The sequence below is a fragment of the Eptesicus fuscus genome, chromosome 15, assembly GCF_027574615.1.
Source record: "Eptesicus fuscus isolate TK198812 chromosome 15, DD_ASM_mEF_20220401, whole genome shotgun sequence".
NCBI classification, from domain to species: Eukaryota; Metazoa; Chordata; class Mammalia; order Chiroptera; family Vespertilionidae; genus Eptesicus; species Eptesicus fuscus.
This window is the reverse complement of record NC_072487.1, coordinates 39196465-39215546: the sequence shown is the minus strand read 5'-3', so window position 1 is coordinate 39215546 and position 19082 is coordinate 39196465. Positions and strand designations below refer to the sequence as shown.

The window sequence follows — 19082 nt, the reverse complement described above, 5'->3', positions numbered from 1 at the left end:
CTTTAAAAATAAAATCACACTGATCTCTAAGATGTAGATTGCTTATGCTCAAACCTGATTCTTGTGTTGGCCGGCTAAAGCAAAAGCTGAGAAATAAACAGTGGCCAAATTCATTTATGTGATTTTAATCAACTTTCTGAGTTTGAATTTTTGATGTCTCAAAAATTCATCCTACCCAAGGATGCTAAACATTAAATCAAAGAAGAAACCAGTAAGAGCAACCCATTTGTTCTCTCCAGAAATTCTCAAACAGTAATTGTATTTGCACAAATTTGTGGTATGTCTTTGCAAAGGGTGGGTGCTTTCGGGTGAGAATTATACTGTTATCTGGTATTTATGTTGTTACGTCCTGAATACCAGATTTAAGTAACAGAAAATAGGTAATACCACTGAAAGACATTTAACAATAAAATAGGAAAATTTAAAGATATGCCTTAATGACCAGTGCCCATTACATTAAAGATATATTCTTTTGAGAGTCATCACTGCTCTGAGATGTCAGTGAACTAATATTCACTGAGAAGCTGCTAAGTGGAAAGATGTTCTGAATGTTTGCTGCCTCTCAAAAAGCCACACTTTCTCTATGCCAGCATTCCAAGCCTAAACTCCTGGCAGCTTCCCACCCTTAAGAAGAGCTCTAGAACTGAGATTGAGATCCTTTAAATCTCAACCTCTCAGTGCTTTGACCCATCCCATTTTTAATTCTGTTTTTCTACTTCATTAAAAAAAATCTTCTTTTTATTTATTTATTTCTAAGTTCTCCTTGTAAATCCCAGTGGATGCTGTTTTTAAAAAGCATACTTACATAAAATTCATGTTTACATTCATTCTTTCTACCTTCCAGCAATTGTATGTCTACTGACTATTGAAAGAATCATAGTCAACTACACAAAGGGATGACTGCAGAAATGCAAAAGGGCAAAAAAGAACAGAAAACAAGAGATAGAGCAGTCACAACAAGTTCAATTCTTTTCAGTAATATCCCCACATGGGAGAAAATGGTGCGCTTCCAAGTTACAGCTTTTTACTCACAGGGAAGCAGTAATATGATAAATCCAAGAAAGGCATCCGCAGGAGAAAATGGTTTTCTTAGAACACAAGTGTACTAGTAATAAAGAGGTAAGGCATTCTCGCTTTAAACATGAGGCATAAACAAAAATTATTGTGCTTCATTTACTTTTGCTCTAAGTTAACAACTTGTGGCTAACTTCATAGGCCTACACCTATTATATATCTTGATAATAATCTTTGCAATGACACCATGAAATAGAGAGACAGATGTTAAGATGCTGATTTTACAGAGACTCAGAAGAGATAAGCATCTGGCCTAGGGTGACATGCCAGAAAGATGTGATGCTAGCAACTGAGCCCAAGTCTTCTGATTCATAGTTTAAAATCCTTTATAGTTTATTGTCTAGAACATTATGTATTGCATTTTGATGGAATGCGTTGATTGTAAGAGGAGGAATGAGAACTATGAATCTGAAATTTGCAGTGGCTATTCTCTATTTGCCTACCAGATCCATTTTGTTTTTCTTTGCCTTGTTTTGGGCCTCAGGGGGCTGGCATTTATGAACTACATCACCTGACTTCCTTGCCTTACAGCTTCTTGTGGAATTCAGACATTGAGAGGCACCCACTTCCACTCTCACAGCTCTCGCAGTATCTACCTCCCTCTAAGATTATTGCTCTTCTCAACTCCCCTCCTCCTGCCCCCAATCCATCCCCACAAGGTTCCAACTCTAGCTCATAACAGTTCCCTACAGGTATGTAACCACTTCCTCTTTTGCCAGTTCTAAGTCCCTCTGCATCCCTTGATGGTTTCCTTAATCCTTCCCATCCTTATGTACATTGTCCCTTCAGTATGAATCTCTTCAAGACACATCACTGCCAAAAATGCACTTCAATCTAATCACAAGGATTTATCAGACAAAACCAAATTAAGGGACTGTCTACGAAATAACTGGCCTTTATACTTTAAAATGTCAATGCCATGAAAGAAAAAAAGCAGACTGGGGAAATTTCCATATTAAAGGAGACTAAAGAGACACGGCACCCAAATACAACATGTGATCCCAGATTGGACTCCAGATAAGAGTATTACTTTTTTTCTGTTAAGAACATTATTGGGAAAATAGGTGAACTATACCAGTAAGTAAGGCCTGTGCATTAGGTAATAGTAATGTATCATTGCTGATCTCTTGATTTTGATGATTGTACTGTGGTTATATGAGATAATGTCCTTATTGCTAGGAATGCACATTAAAATGTTTAGGAAAGTAGAGGAACATCTTCACCTGACTTTCAAGTGGAACAGGAAAAAAAGGTGTGTATATAGAAGAGTGAGAAGGAGCGGGGAGAAAGAGAGAGAGGGAGAAGGAACGAGAAAGCAATAGTGATAAAGTGTTAACAACTGGGAAATCTGGGTGGAGTGTATATAGGAGTGTTTTGTATTATTGTTGCAACTTTTGTGCAAATTGGAAACTTTTCCAAAGTCAAAAAATAAAAATAATTTAAAAAGAGTTTCCAAAAATTCAAGCTGAGTGTGTTGTCTAATTTCTGCCAGGACTTCCACTGATAAGGATTTGAATCACCATGTTAGCTGCTGTCTACTAAGAATGATGATCCTGCTATTTGACCCTTTGATTGCGTCAGAGCCACATGAGGCATCGCGGTGAGGGCTGGGGGAGAAGAAAAGATGGCCGCCTCGCTCACCAGGTCTAATGGGGGGTAAACCAGAAGGAGGGTGATCAGGGTGCCTCCCAGAGCACTCGGAGTCCTAACTCTGCTCTCAGATGGGACTCACAAATGCCAATTTATAACTTACTTGATAATCTTGACATAAAATATATCATATAACGTCACATATTAAATCTATAAAAATGTATATATGCACATACTGAGACGTTGGCAGGGGTCAGAGTACATGATGAAGTTGACTTAAGTTCTGCTTCCCTAGGTCTAGCTTTGAGATACCAAGAGTAATATTTCAGCATGTCCTCTCAGGTAAGATGTGGAGTCACACCTAACCTGTAATTGGGTGCACAACAGGATAGCAGATTTGAATATGCAGTATGTTAGAAGGTTTGAATTTGGGTACAGTTTCACTGGCTCAAGGATAGCAGAGTCAAGATTACTATTGATTTCGAAGACACCACCTGCACCAAACGATCCCGGTAATCACCATGAGCAATATGACATATTGACATCATGCGCCAGCCCCTGATGTAATGCATTGAAAGGACACAACATCACTTTTATCATATTCTGGTCAAAAATGCATATCATCAATCTATTCATGAAAAACATCAGACAAAGCCAAACTGAGTTGAGTGACATTCTATGAAATACTCAACCAGCAGTTATCGAAAATGTTAAAGGTAAGAAAGTGTGAGAGACTCTCACAGATTAGAGAGGCACATCAACAAAATAAAATGTGGACTTCTGGATTGGATCCTGGAAAAGAAAAAGGTCATTAGAGGACAAATTGGTAAATTTTGAATAAAGTCTGTAATTTAATTAATAATATTGTACCAATGTAAATTTCCTGCTTTTGATCACAGTACTGTGGTTATATAAATTGTTAACATTAGAGGAAGTCGGGTGACGGGTGTATATGAACTCTCTGTACTATTTTTGCACCTTTCTTTAAGTCTAAAATTATCTCAAAATAGAAAAAATATTACCAGAAATTCATTCTGGAATATAAAACTATTACAGTGCTCTTTTGAATGTTTTCAATTTTGTGCATAGACATGGCACATTAAGTCTTAAAATGTTATTTTGTACCCAACATAAAAGGTTTCAATTGTTAAACTGGTATTCATTTAGTCGGTACTTATAGACAGATGTCAAAGTATGTATGATTCTTTAGGCTCATAGCATTTATGCAAAAATATTTACTTTGAGTATCTTTCAAGGGAATGTGGTACTTTATCCAAGATGTCCCCTGATATTTCTTTTTTTTAAAATTTTTTTATTTATTTAGCTGGAACAATTGTCTTTTTCTTTTTTTTCTCTATTGATTTCAGAGAGGAAGGGAGAAGGAGAGAGAGAGAGACAGAAACATCAATGATGAGAGAGAATCATTGATTGGCTGCCTCCTGCACGCTCCCCACTAGGGATTGAGCCTGCAACCCGGGCATGTGCCCTTCAGTCCGCAGGCCAACGCTTTATCCACTAAGCCAAACCGGCTAGGGCTGTCCCCTGATATTTCAATCCTCTTTTTGATTGCCATTTAGGACAAGAGCTAGAGAAACATATAATGCTGGGAATGGTAATGAGCAAAAATAGCCCATTCTTCATGGTTCTAGAAAAGATTCAATGAAGGCATCCCAGGGAGTTGGAAATTTTCAGTGCTGCAATTTGGTTCTAATATTTCTTCTGGTTCTATCCACTGGGAGTGTGAGGAAGAGCATGACTAATTCTCTTACACAAGAATGGAGGGGATGTTGCATCTATTGTAGGCAACTTCATCTTTAATTTTGCTCAGAGACTGAGGAGTAACAGTTTCATGTCTATTCCACAGATGGGAAGCTAAGACCCCTTCCTCATACTAGGTCTCAGGCCTAATTATGATAACGTAATTTTAGATAGAATCATGGCAAACAGTGCACATTTACAGGACTCTGAGAGGATCGTGTAAGAGAAACTGAAGCCCACCTATTTGAAGGAAAGAACCATTTATGTGTCTTGCTTTTGATTTGTTAGTGGAGCAAGTAATTTTGAAATTATAGGTGAGTTGTGCTCATCATTAATAGCATCTTATCAATATTAAAAGATGTTTAGGTTAAATTCACATATCTATAATAATAAAAGTATAATATGCTCATTAGACCAGACGTCCTTCCTTCTGGACAAAGCCGTAGCGGGTGGGGGCGGAGGCAGAGGTGGCAGAGGCGGCAGTGGGCGGAGGCCGGGGCCAAGGCCCTTGCATGAATTTCGTGCATCGGGCCTCTAGTTATTAGGTAAATTTCAAAAGGTTGACAAAAATCTTTTGAATCTGCTTAAGATTTAACCCAACAGCCTCCATTTCTCTTTGGAAAAGTCTCAAATGTTTTTACTAAAGCCCAAAACTTCTGAGAATATATACTTTTTCTTAAATCTATGAATCAACAACTGCAGTCATACTTTCTCCCCTAATATTTTCAGTTCAACAAGCTGCTTTAGAGTTGGTGGCGATCAGGGCACAGCGATTGTTAGTACATGGAGCCACAGTGCTCTTTGACACGCTTTGTGTAGGATAACATTCTTACGTTGCTAGAGGACTTCAGGGATTGTGCCACAACGTGCCTTATGCCCAACCTTGGATTCTGAATGTTTTCATTACACTTCACCACAAGCACAGAAATAGATTAAAAATATCTTGCCCTTGAAGTTGTGAACTGCAATTTGAACTTCGTGAAGGGAAATAGCCAAAGGATGCTTCTAGAGATAGATTTTTCCTCTTAAATTACACATCCTAGGAGAACCATGAGGTTTCCACATGTCACTGAAGAAGAATAATAGAAATGGGTGAACTGTAAAGGAAACAAATGCTCCAGTCTCTTAACGTTTTCCAAATACATTTGCTATAGTTATTTTTTAAGACACATGATTCAGGCAGGATTTGCTCCCTATGACTATTCAATGTCAATACATTTAAATGGGATTTTGTAAATGGTTCATAGTGTGGTTGTATGATAGTTACATAGAATTCTTAAATCTTTCCTCGGTGTCCCTGTTTTAAAGACCCTGGAAGTTCCAACTTAGCCACTTTCTGTTCAACCTTGAAAAGTAACTTCAAAAGAAGCAGGCCTTGCCCAGCCGGTGTGGCTCAGTGGTTGAGTGTTGATCTGTGAGCCAAAAGATCATGGTTCAATTCCCAGTCAGGGCACATGTCCAGGTTACGGAGTCGATTCCCAGGGTTGGGCATGCAGGAGGCAGCCAATTAATGATTCTCTCTCATCATTGATGTTTCTATATATCTCTCTCTCCACTTCCTCTCTGAAATCAATAAAAAATTTTTAAAAAAAAAAAGAAAAGCAGGCCTGGTTTTTTCATAAATAAGGTGGCATTACATTTACTTATGGACATTTTATGAATATTTCAATATTGTTATCAAGGTGCATTCATCTCTTTGGTGGGAGGATGTCATAGAAAACTAGAATATTACCATTATTATCCCATCTAGCCTGTTCCAAACTTCCTGTCTTTGCATATAAAATTCCAGTCTGAAAATCTGGATTTGTTTTAAAATTTCATCAACTTTCTGTCAGTAACGTGCAAAGTCAAAGATGAAGCTGTCGCTATATTAAAAAGAAAAAATAACTCACAGACAGAAAAACAGGCAAGGAAAGATGGTGGCTGAGGATCTGGGGAAGGGTTTCACGGGCCAGAGGCACCCAGTAACCGCACACAGTTCCCGCCTCCTGCTCACATTCTGGCAGGAGCAGCTCTGAAGTGTCCATCTTCCGGTAATTTCTGTACCTTGGAGCTGGGGAGCCAATATGTAAAGACTCACTCTACCTCTTTCAGAGTTTAAATGCCACTACTTGGCATTCTAGTATAGAGGGTAAATCAAGTGACTTGTTCAATATACACAAATATGTAAGGCAATATGGTTTACAGAGATCCAGTGCCTTGGATTTGTCGATATAGTAGTGATTTCATATATTCTGCCCCACTATCCCACAGTGGTTATCAAGTCCTATGCCCTGAGTTTGGAAAATAGGGCTACCAAATAGGACATTTTTGAAGTTGACAACCACCTACCAATTCAAGAGATTGAAGTCTTAGTTAAATGGGTCAGTCACACTCTCTCTAGAATTTATTTTCATAATTGTTGCTAATAATGACCATTTACATGTGTCTGCTTTTAATGAACCCTCTCCAAGGCGAATTTTATTATAGCAGATAAGTGCTCAGATCTCTTCAAGAGTGAAAAGCCCAGGATAACTTTCCAGTAAGCAGTCATTTTTTAAATTGAGGTATAATCTACATACAACATTATATTAGCTTCAGGGGTACAACATAATAATTCAATATTTGTATGTACCAGTAATGCAAAATGATCACCGCAATAAGTCTAGTTAACATCTATCACCACACATAGTTAGTCAATTTTTTTCCTTGTGATGAGATTTACTCTCTTAGCAACTTTCAAATATGCAACATGGTATTATTAACATGGTATAATCACCAAGCTGTACATTACGTCCCTATGACTTATTTATTTTGTAATTGCAAGTTTATACCTTTCAACCCCTTCACCCATTCACCAGTTTGTTCTCAGTATGTCTGAGCTTTTCTTTGTTGTTTTGTTTTAGATTTTACTAGTACATATAAGTGAGATCACATGGTATTTGTCTTTCTCTGTATCTTTCTAGGGGTAAAGTCTCAGGATAATTGGCAACTAACCAGCCTTAGGCCTTATGCAAAGTGACTCTATAACACAAACGTAAGCATCTCCTGAAAGGAAGCGGGGCTTGCAGAGTCCAGTTGTTTCCCCTTCTGTGTCTTCTCAGCCCTGCATTCTCTCCTTCCTCACAGTGTATTGCCATGGTTCTTTCCTAGTCTGTCTCCCCCAGAAGACTGGGAACCGCGGAGATAAGGTACTCCGATCCATTTACTCCAGGCGAGGGTGTGCAGAGTGAGTGAGTGAATTCTGTTTATGACAAGAAGTCCATCTTTTGTTCGTTAGTCTTCTAAAATCAACATGTATCTATTTAATGTAGTCTTAAAGTGGGGATGAGAGCTAAGATAAAAAGGTAAAGAAAGATGGAAAACTGACAGAGGTGATGGGCATGTCTCCAAGAGGGGCCCCCTGAGGACAGCAGATTCTCAATGCTGAGGAATAGAACTCCCAGCTCCGAGAGTCACCCAGTCCTGTGGAGGCCTAATTGACTATTCCTTCAATCCATAGGCACTCAGCTTGATGCTGCTACCTGAGGAGCAGCACCGAAGGAGAAGTAGCTTTGTGGGATGTTATAATGCAAATGGAATATAACATTAGTCAAGATGTCACATTATATATAAAAAAAACAAAATAGCATTAATATAATTATTATAACATTTATATAAATATTTAGATAAGTAAACCATGAATATTAAAGAAAACATATGTGCCTTGATAGGAGAATAGAAGCAAATCTGACCATTTCCCAACAATGGTTTGCTTTGGAAGCTGGGAATATGATAGATCATTTTTATTCTCTTCTTATTTTATCATTTTTAAATTTTATATTATAATTGGCCATCAAGCTTAAGTTCTAGAAACTTAAAGTTCATAGGTAAATACAACATAAGCCAATAAGTGTTCTGCATATGAACAACCTAAAAGAAATCAAACATAGTGTTTTCTCCTTGTTAGGGAGTCAAAGCCACAACTAAAATAAAGGAGAAAAGACAGGATCCCAGGCTACTGGAGTTGTGAGGAACATCACAAGGAATTCTCTGCCATGACCACCATTGAGGCCAAAGTTCTGGAAGGTTGTCTTAGTGAGAGTGGGATCTCTGTCAAAGCCCAATGGTTTCCTGAGGCCCCATCACAGGTAGGGGTGTATTCACATATCTAAACACATTAGTGCCTACGAGGTGGGATGTTTTCAACTGCAAGTCACAGAAACTAGAACTCAAATTGGCTGAATTGATTGAAAATTTAAGTTATTTAAAACATACAGAGGCCAGACTAGTTTAAGGGACGGTACCGTTAGTATTCTGACTGCCGTGTTGTGAGGCATGTTCCTCAAGTTGGCTTTCCGTGTGGTTCAAGATGCCTGCCAGCAGCAACTGGGGCCGCCTGCCTGCCTCCTTATTGATGTTACTGACCCGAGAATGGGATAAAAGTCCTTCCCATCACTTTATTTGGGCCAGTAGTGATGTTAGAGAATGCCTTGTGATGACTGGCTTAAGCTTGGTTTCCAGAACCAATCCCAGGCAAGGCAGGGTTGGGGGAATGGGGATTGCCTTGATTTAGACTCTAGCTGGGACTAGAATCAATTGAGCCTGGGTCTTAGGTACTACATGGGGAAAGAGTTTGTTCCTAGGGGGAGAGAGAAGGTGGGAGGTTGGGTGGGGTGGGTTTCTAGTAAATAGAAGAAAAACGGCCAGTAAATACTAGTTAGCAAGGAACAGTATGTACTACATGGTAGTATATTCATATTGGGGGAAAAATTATCAAGATAGGAGTCAGGACACCCAGAATCTTTTCGAGTGGTTGGCATTAACAAACCATTTGACTGAAGAAAGTCGCAGCATTTCTGGGTTTCAGTTATTGCAGCCATAGCAAGCTGGTGTAAAAATAATTCTATGGTCCCATTCAGTCCCATTATCAGATTGTTACTCATTCCCTGCCTCCTCCCCATCCCCCCAATCCTGGCTGCCTGCTCCCCAGCACACAAAGCGCCCACAACAGCTTATAGGTAAATACTTTTAAAGGAATGACTTTCCTGGTGAATTTCAAACCCCCCCCTCCTTTATCTCATGGCAGATCAGCCTATTGCTATGACCCAGCAAAGCAAAACAGTGTGTGGTGCAATTATCTGGGAAATATAAGACCATCTATGCCATCAGATAATGCCGGGAAGGGTGGGCTTTGTTTCCTGAACAACCTGCCTGGTCGCTGTGGATGGTCCCCAAATCCTCAGATAAATGGACAGGCCTCCACTTTTCTTTGGCTGCATAACTCCAGCTCTTTGTGAATCAGGATCAAACTCTTTGCTATAGAGATAAGATCATTTATGCCACATTTTAAAAGCAAAGTTCCTTTTGAAAGGCTCATTTCCCTCTCTTAGTGTCATATGACACTCTTTCACTCTCCCAGAGGGTCCTAAGACCTACAGCAGAGGCCCTTGTGTTTCTACAATAGTATATGTCAATAATAAGTATAAGATATAAATGAATTGAATGCCTATAATGCTTCCATCTTCCCACAGATAGTTCCAGGAACTGATAGAAAGCACTTCAACAAAAACCTCCAGATTGATGGCCATACAGATGTGTTTAAATTTCTGAGAATAATTATTTTATATTTGTATAAAAATTACAATGGCAGATAGTAATAAGACCACTGATTTGTAGTCTTAGTATGTTTCATTGAGAACATTTAATCTCAATGAAAGTGAAATAAAAATTTGCAAATAAAGAGCCATTGATATTTTATGGCTCAGTAAATGAAAAAAATCACCAAGTACATTTTGAAAAATGCAAACACTGCCTAAATTGTGGAATCAGCTGTAAGAGCTTGAGAGGTGACTTCTCTGAGAAATTTCTGCGGGGCTTACAGATGCTAATACCTTCTTATTTTCCCACGCTGACATCATATGCAAACGACCATGTCAAGAACGCATTTGCAGAATACATAAGTAGTGGAATGAAATGTTATTAGTTCTCATTTGCAGCTGCTGCCAACCCCTGAGCCCAAACTCTAATTGGAATCACAGTGAATTTAAAAGTAGTAGATATTCCAGGATCCGAATAGCATACACAGGAACTACAACCTTTCAAAATGCATCATTCTAAAATCTCCAAGTTAAGCTCCCATGCCTCAGGATTTGACAAATGCAACGTTTTAAAGACACTTTAACAGTTGTGAGTTCAAGTCTTTGCTAAATTATGTGTGGATCAGTTTGAGCAATCATAGGTTTAAAATGAAAACATACCATAGACTTAGTTTTTAAGGCCTTATTTTTTCTTAAATCAAAAGTAATTTAAAAAAAAAAATAAAAAGCTGTGGGTTTCCGGATTCTTCTCCATCTCAATGAGCAAGCTCCCACTTTAAATGTTTCCTGATTACTGGCTGCTTCTCAGGCTAATAAAAGCTGCTAAATCACTGCTAGGACAAAGGTCCCCACTGTGGTGCGTGAAAAAGAAGATTTATAGTCATATGCTATGCTGAACAGCCTTGTCAGGGCAACACAGTGGCCTGCGTCTGTGACAGGCTAAAACAAATCGCACGCCAGATCTGATTTCAGACTTACATAAGAGGCCAGCGGGCTGTGGCCTCAGTGCTTAGGAGGATAAACTGGATTGGGAAGGGGCCATGAGGGAGGATGAGTGGGGGTCAGGCTGCGCAATTAGCATGTGCCTAGTTTTAATGACTGATTTCCTCAGATAGCCAATTCCCGGTGCTGATTTGCTCCTTTGCCCGTTCGTCTCTCCAACTGCTTCTTTGCTCACCTCTCCTGCACAGACACACTCACAATCACACCCGCCAGAAACACCACCCAACCACTGGAGTAACTGTATCGTGTTTGGCTATATTAACAACTATAGAAAGGAGATGCCAGGTAAAGTTCTAGGATGACAAGATCTCTTTTTTAGCAGGGACTGAATTCGTAATACCATCTTCCTAGCAAAGAAAGCAGGGGCTACACTGCTATGGCCGGGTGCTACCAAATAGTCGCTGCACATCTGAATTTTCAGGCTAGTGTTTCAACTATCTTTCCACTTCTACTGGGACCTTTGTATTAATTCATTCCTCAACAAACAAACAAACAGAAAGCTTGTATTGAAGCGCTGATCAGATAAATGCTTGTGAAAATAGATAGTGAACCTCCATTCTTTTTTTTTTTTTTTTAAGTTATTCAAATTGCATCTGGAAGAGGCTGGACTCTGGGTAGCTCTACACTCCCTTCTAAGGTTTAGCCGTGGCTAAACAGGGCTGGCCAGGCCTGCTCATTATTTATGCAGCTTCCAAACAACAAACTCCTGCACCCGTCCAAAAAGAAACGAAAGAACCCAGGCGCTTCGGTGAAGCATACCTTTCCCTGATGGAGGATAGGAGGGCAGAGACAAAAAGCAATGACGACTGGGCCCAACTTGGGCTTCTCAGGTTGCAACTGCAGAGAATGGAAGGAAGTCCAGTTCAAGATCTGGGGGCCCAGGTTCTAGTCCTGGTTGTGATGCTAACCAGGGTCAACTCAAGCAAATCACTTTACTCCTCTGGTTCTCAGTTGCCTCACCAGTGCAATCAAGAATTTGAACTAGATCAGTGGTTTTCAAAATGAAGCATAAGGCTAGAGGAATCTCCTACAGGTCTTACTAAAGCACACATTGCTGGGCATCATCCCCAAGGACTCAGCGGTCTGGGATGAGGCCTGAACTAGATGATTTCCAAAGGGTCCGTGAGTTCTCAGTGCTACATATCATTTTACGTTAACTTAGACTCTTGTATGTTGTTTATGTCTGAGTCAAGAGAACTGAGAGGTGGCCATAACTCAGCCTCCTATTGTTTCAGTAGAAAAATCATGATTCCAGTTTTCTTTGAAGTCATTCGTTTGATAATTAAAATAGAAAGTGATGACAAGTGTCTACATGAAAGTACAGGATGACATACATAAGCAATGTATTAATCGTTGTACAAACTGACCCGCAAAGACATAGCTGGAAATCCACTTGTTGATAAATACACATTAGTAGAATTTGTGCTTTCTCTTTGTATGTGTTTATTTCCTGGAGTTAATAATAATACCTTATGTCCTTGAAAGTTGCTAAGAGAGATCTTAAATGTTCTTACCCCAAAAAAGAAATAGTAATTACGTGACGTGATGCAGTAATTACGTGACGTGTTAGCTAATGCTATGGGGTAATCATTTTGTAATATATAAATGTATTAAAATCAACACATTGTATATGTTAAATTTATACAATATTTTATGTCAATACATACTGGAACATTTTAAAAAATTAAAAAAATAAAGCCATGTTTGTTACATAAATTTCACCTCACTGTTAAGAATGTGGCTCTAGTTCTTGGTGAATAAGTGCTGGTCTGTGTAGTCATTGGCAAATTATGTGACGTTAATTCTGGTTTTAGTTCTATTATTGACCAAATGCGATTCTAGAGAAGTCATTTCACTACTCTAGGTCTCAAAATTCTTATCTATAAAATGTGAGCATTCTTGCCTAGAGTTGACAATACTAGTATTTGATCATGATTCTAAATCTCCAAATATCTAAGTGCATTACACGTAGATCTGTTTCAGAACCAAAATATAAAGTAAAAACGAGGCAAACTACATAAGTCTCATCTGGTAGTTCTACATTTAGAGAGAAAGAAATTGCTGAAACCATCTTGTCTCACCAAGACTACCCAGAATTGGCCTTCCTGGTTCTGCTTCTGCTCCCCATCTCTCAGTGTAAAATCCTCTAATGCCTTCTCACTGCTCTCAGACTAAAAGCCAAATTCCATATCAAGACTCCTTCTCTTCTGCAACCCCACCTATTCTAGGTAGTCTTCCTAAACTCTACAGTGACCTTCATTTTGATCCTTGGATAGCTGATCCTTGCCAAGTTCGTTTCCTCCTCAGGGCCTTTGCACCAACACCCCCTTCTGTCTGAAATGCTCTCTGGGCCCAGTCCTTCCTTTGATTCTGATTTTCAGAGAAATCTTCTGTGACTGCCCAGTCATTCTCTATCACTTCATCCTATGTCAAATGCACAGCACTTGCTACTGGCTCTTTTTCTTGAAATGTGTTTAATAGATTCATCTGTTGAATGAATGAATAAATGATATTATAAACATGATATGAGAGACATCCTTTTGCTTTGTAGAGAAACATGAGCCTACATTAAACTAGCTAAACACATATTATGCATACTACATGCTAAGGACTTGCGGAAGTGCTTTATTTATTAATATATTAACATTTACTTCTCAAAGCAAACTTAAGATGTAGTACCATCATCATATTCCATATTTTACAAATAAGGACACTGAAGCAGAGAGAAATCAATTGACTTGTTTAAAGTAAAAAAACCCCAGTAAGTACATGGTCAGGATTCTGTTTTTAAGCCCAGGTTGTCTGTTTTAAGAGTTTGTTGTCTTAACCATATGTTACGGATGCACTTAAGATAAATCACCCCTTGCCCAAAAAATCCATGCCAAATGACTACCTCTTTTATGCTTGATCATTTTCACTGATAAGATTTTAACTACTTCAAAATGAGCCTATTTCTTTTTTTTTCTTTTAAAAAATCTTTATTGTTGAAAGTATTACATATGTCCCTTTTTTCCCCTCATTGACCTCTTCCAGCCCACCCCTGCCCTCTGCCCTAGGCCTTCACCACCCTATTGTCAGTGTCCGTGGGTTATGCATATATGGATACAAGTTCTTTGGTTGATCTCTTCCCACCCACCCGCCTCTGCCTTCCCTCTGAGGTTCAACAGTCTGTGCTGTGATTCTATGTCTCTGGTCCAAGTTAAAGATTTAAGTAAATAATTTGAAATTTAAATAAAGGCCTGGAATAGTGTTATATGTAGTAGAATTTTTTTGAAAGGACACAAATATCCAATAATGGTGCAATTTTTAACAAATATGATATATCCATTATCCATATTATGGGCCATCATGCAAGGTTATGAAAAGTAACTAAGGTCATGGAAAAATCTTAGAATGTTTAAATGGGAAAGAAGATAGTAAGTAGGATACTAAATTTGTTTACAGGATGATCTCAAATCTGAAAAACAAAACTATATATTTACACATAGGCAGAGAAAAAAAGCTGGAAGAAAATTCACCCATATGTTTCAAAGTGTTAATTAATTCCTGATAATGGTTTCCTTTAAGTGTTCCTGCATTGTTCACATTCTCTGCATTGATAGCTACTAAGTTTGAAGCTCATGCTGCTTTCAGAGGAGTAGCCTTGTGCCTCCAGGGAGCAGGAAGCCACCATGTCAATGGTGACCTTGAGTTGAGCAGGTGCTTTTGGCATAGCTGGAAGCAGCAGCTCAGATTATGTTGTAAATCCACTTATTCTAAAAAAAAAATAAATAAATTGCAAAATAAGAAACACTAAAAAGAATTAATCTGGACAAAAAAAAAAAAAAAACCACCCAAAACAAAACAAACAAACAAACAAACCAGAAAACTGAATTCCATGGGATAAAAAAATCTTTTATAACCAGAAAGCTCATTTTCAGTATATGGTTTGTCCCAAAAGCAACCTGTTATTTCAATGAAAGTATCAGCATTTAATGCACAAAGTAATGTCTGAGATAGAGAAAGTGATAAGAAGAAAAGTCACAGTAACAACAGCAAACACACAGGTTAGCTCATCTGTCCCCTCCCCCACTCTCTCCATCATCATCATCCCATTATTGCCCTGAGCGCTCATGCTAAAAAAGTGTTGAGTCATCCTTGTCTGATGTCTCAGATCCTACATTAAATCCTTCAAGTAATCTTCTTGATTTATTTAAAAGTATATCGACAACTCAACATAAAAAAGTTAAACCATTCTCAGATTGGTTTGTGTCACCTGTTCCTCCCTAGAATGGATTCCCATCCTATATAATAAAAGCCTAATATGCAAATCTACCAACTGACGGGACCACCAGTCACTATGATGTGCACTGACCACCAGGGGGCAGATGCTCAATGCAGGGGCTGCTCCCAGCCTGCAGGCCCCAGGCCAGCCAAGGCAGGTGCAAGTGGGGGTCCCCAAATTGCCCTGCCGGTTGCCCCACAAATCAGCCCTGATGGCTGGCCAGGCCTAGGGATCTTACCCGTGCGTGAATTTTGTGCACCAGGCCTCTAGTTTTATATAAGATAAAACTATATTCTTTATTATAAGGTCCTATGTTATCATGGATTATAAAAATCACTACCTCCTCTCCTTCTTCTAATCCTCCTTGCTCACTGCCGTTCATTGAACACATTTGGTGATGTCCTACCTCAGGGCCTTTGCACTCACTGTTCCCTCAGATTGGCATGCTCTTCAGCAGATGTCCACTTTCTTCACTCCCTCACCAACTTGAAATATTGGCACAAACGTCACCATTTCAGTGAGGCCTCCCTGACAATTCTATTTAAAATCGCAAGCCTCTTGGGTCTACTATTAGAATTTCCCAAATCAGCTGTGACAAACTTTCTCCAATCTTGTTTTCCCAATCCTAATTGTGTCTCCTTCACTGTTAGCAAAAGATCCGCTGTCCTTTGTTAACTGCAGTTTGGTGTTTAAGAAAATGATTCAAGACAACTTAGGTGATACAAGCAAACTATTTAACACTTCATGAAGTGGACAACTGCAAAATGGGGCAGAAGCAGGAAGTTTTTATAGGAAAAAGAATAGAAAACAAAACAGGTAGAGTTGGATTGGCTGGAGCCACAGAATAAAGCTTGTTTAGAGTGAGAAGGAACCAGGAAGTAAGTATAGAGCCCAGAGTTGGCGTTCTAAGCAGAAAGCTCATTTCCAGTATATGGTTTATCTCTGTATTATCTTGAACGTATATATTTTTTATACTTCTCAGCCCACAGAAATTGCTGTTTCAAGCTGCAGTTGTGAAATATAAAAAAAAGTAGGCTGCTATCTCAATTAAGGTAATACCATTTAATGCAAAACAGTATATTCAGCTATGAGCTTCGTCCAAGCTAACACTGGCTAGTTATCACTTTGAGAAGCAGGGGAAAGGACCCCCACAATTAGTGCTGCAAAATACCCTGTGGCAATGGAAGGAGAAGAGGAATGACTCACATTTGTGCAGCACATCACAATTTCCAAAGAACTTTCAATACAGTTCCACATTTAAGTGCCACGATATCCTGTTTTATTAATCCCAGTTTTTAAGATGAAGTGGATGAGTTTCTGAGGCGTTAAATGCCCCTCTCATCCCCCCTAGTTAATGGTCATGCTGAATGCAAATTCTAAAGCTCAGTTTTCAAAGCTTATGTTTACTCCTCTGATGATGAGGACCTGGCTGTGACATCTGTCATCCTTCTGCAGGCTGGGGTTGACTCAGCTGATCAAGCTGGCTGGCTGGGGGAAGCCCTCCTCCCTCAGGATCCCTGTGCACATTGAGGAGAGGGGAATCTCTGTGCCTGTCTCTGCCAGGAGGTGCCTGAGAAAGAACCCAGAGGAGAACTCGTGATGGGCAAGAGAGGAAAATCAGCCTGGAGGGAGGTGGGAGGGGAGATTCGGGCTCTGAGGATGAATGCTCATTTAGCACAGAACTAGCCCTCTAAATCAGGACCACATCCCTTAGTGGATTTATTTATTTAGAGCCATGGTATGCAAATTAGGAAATTATAAGGTAATCAGTGGAGCAAATCCCTTCCCCCTATCTTTGGTTGTAACAATTTTGCAGCATGGAATTGTGCAAGTGTGCATAGACATCCTGGGGTCGCTGGAAACTAAAGAATAGTCTTTGTGTGGTGTGTGTGTGTGTGTGTGTGTGTGTGAGAGAGAGAGAGAGAGAGAGAGAGAGAGAGAGAGAGAGAGAGAGAGAGAGGGCTTACTGTATAGGTGTAGGCCTCTTTTGCCTCCAGTATGTGCCCAGATAGCAATCAACATCAATAGCTGTGTCTTCAAATCAGAAGGATAATGACAGAGAATGGAGCAAACAGAAGGAGGCAGGCAAATGGTGAGCCTGAGTGTTTGGAGGAGGCAGGGCGTGGGGGCGGGGAGGCCCAGTAATGAAGACAAAATAAGAAAGTGAAAAGGTATTGTGTCTGCTGACAGTACATTCACTGGCTCTTCACCAAAGAGAATTCCTGGCACAATATCCTGAAAAATTTCATCCAATTTAAGCCTTAAGTCCAGGGACTAGAAACAAAACTCTCCAGCAGTTTAAGTCTAGCTTCAAGGTGTTCAATTAAATTGCAAGCCCACATCACATCCTAGTTTATACATATAGATGAAACTGGGCTTCATTTTATATGCATTTAGCTGAGACTGTATTTCTCAGTAATTTCCTTTCATGTTCTGATGAAGTGATATTAATTTCCTTCACATTACTACAAAGGAAAACATCTTCCAATTCCCTTTTAAAGATCATTGATAGAGGATTATATTAGATTTTGATACAAGTGATTAGGGAGATATTATTTACTGACTCAATTTGTTTTTATTTGAACATATATGCGTCATTTCAAAAGTTCCAACTTCTTTGCTTCCTCCATCATCAAGCTAAGGTTTTTATTTTTAAACCAGAATTCCTTGAACTTCTGAATCAATATATTTTTCATTTCTATAAGTTTTTTACCTCCCCCTCCACCCCAATATGATTGGTCTTATTGTCTCCTATTCATTACTTCCATAGTATGTATCCCCTTTAATCTCCTGAAACATAGTTAATATACATATTTTATATTTTGAGTCTCACGATTCTAATAACTGAAGTCTAGTGTTTATGTCAGAATATCTTATTTTCTTTAGTGTTTTGGTCAGTTTTGATTGTTAACTTATGTTCCTTAGCACTTTGTGTGAATTCTTTGAGGTCTGGATTGAAGTTTCATTTTTCCTGGGAGAATTACTTTGCTTCTATTAGGTATCTGAGGGTCCCACTGGTTACTTAAAATTTTGGATTAGATGAGTTTTTCTTCCCTCTCACATAGGTAATATAAATTTGGGCTGCAAATCTACGAGACTCTAGAGGACTTCTTTGTGGTTGTTCATTCTCAAGAAAGACGTTTTTCTTCTAATGTCAAGGTTGGGGCATCACTGGCCCTTTCCAATTTTTTGTGAGTTTCTCATTAAGATCTTCATTTTGGGAAAGTCCTAAGATTACAATCCTGTCTCCTGAATCCTTAACCACCCCTCTGCCCCCATGGTCATCAAAATGGAAGCTCATGAGGGTTGGCAGATGGATCAGAGAGAAAAGACAGCTTACATGCTTCCTCCCTCTCTTGTTTGGGATTATGTATGTTTATGAATTTACTGAAGGGAAAGTATATTTTCTACACAAAACTTTATAGTTCAAAATTAAAAATTCCCATTTTCTAGAACAACATCACCACTAAAAACTCCAATATAGAGTTTAGGAAAAAAGTAAATCACAGGTTGAATAGACTCAGTTTAAGAAAATGTGAGGCAGGTTAGAGGTTAGGATGGTTACTTAAAGAGGGGATTGTCCTCTTTACTGTGTACATCACTCTAAATTTTTAGTATATAAATTATCTTATCATTTAAAACTATTTTAAAAAACATAATCCTATATAATAAAAGGCTAATATGCAAATTGTCCCCTCAGGAGTTCAACTGACCAGGAGTTCAACTGCTCGCTATGATTGTGTGCTGACCACCAGGGGCCAGCGTGGAATGAAGGAAGGCCCCAGCTGGCAGCCGGAAGGCCCTGAGGGGCCCTGATTGCTGACCAGGCCTAGGGA

General features: G+C 39.1%; 1 protein-coding gene across 1 annotated transcript in view; it reads right to left on the bottom strand.

The window, feature by feature from the left end:
* The window catches only part of RORB (RAR related orphan receptor B), a 154957-nt gene that overhangs the window by 110633 nt on the left and 25242 nt on the right, over window positions 1-19082 (bottom strand). The window contains exon 3 of the mRNA XM_054727660.1: window positions 8688-8803. Within this exon, the coding sequence (XP_054583635.1) occupies window positions 8688-8803 (116 nt within the window). The remainder of the gene's footprint in view (window positions 1-8687; window positions 8804-19082) is intronic.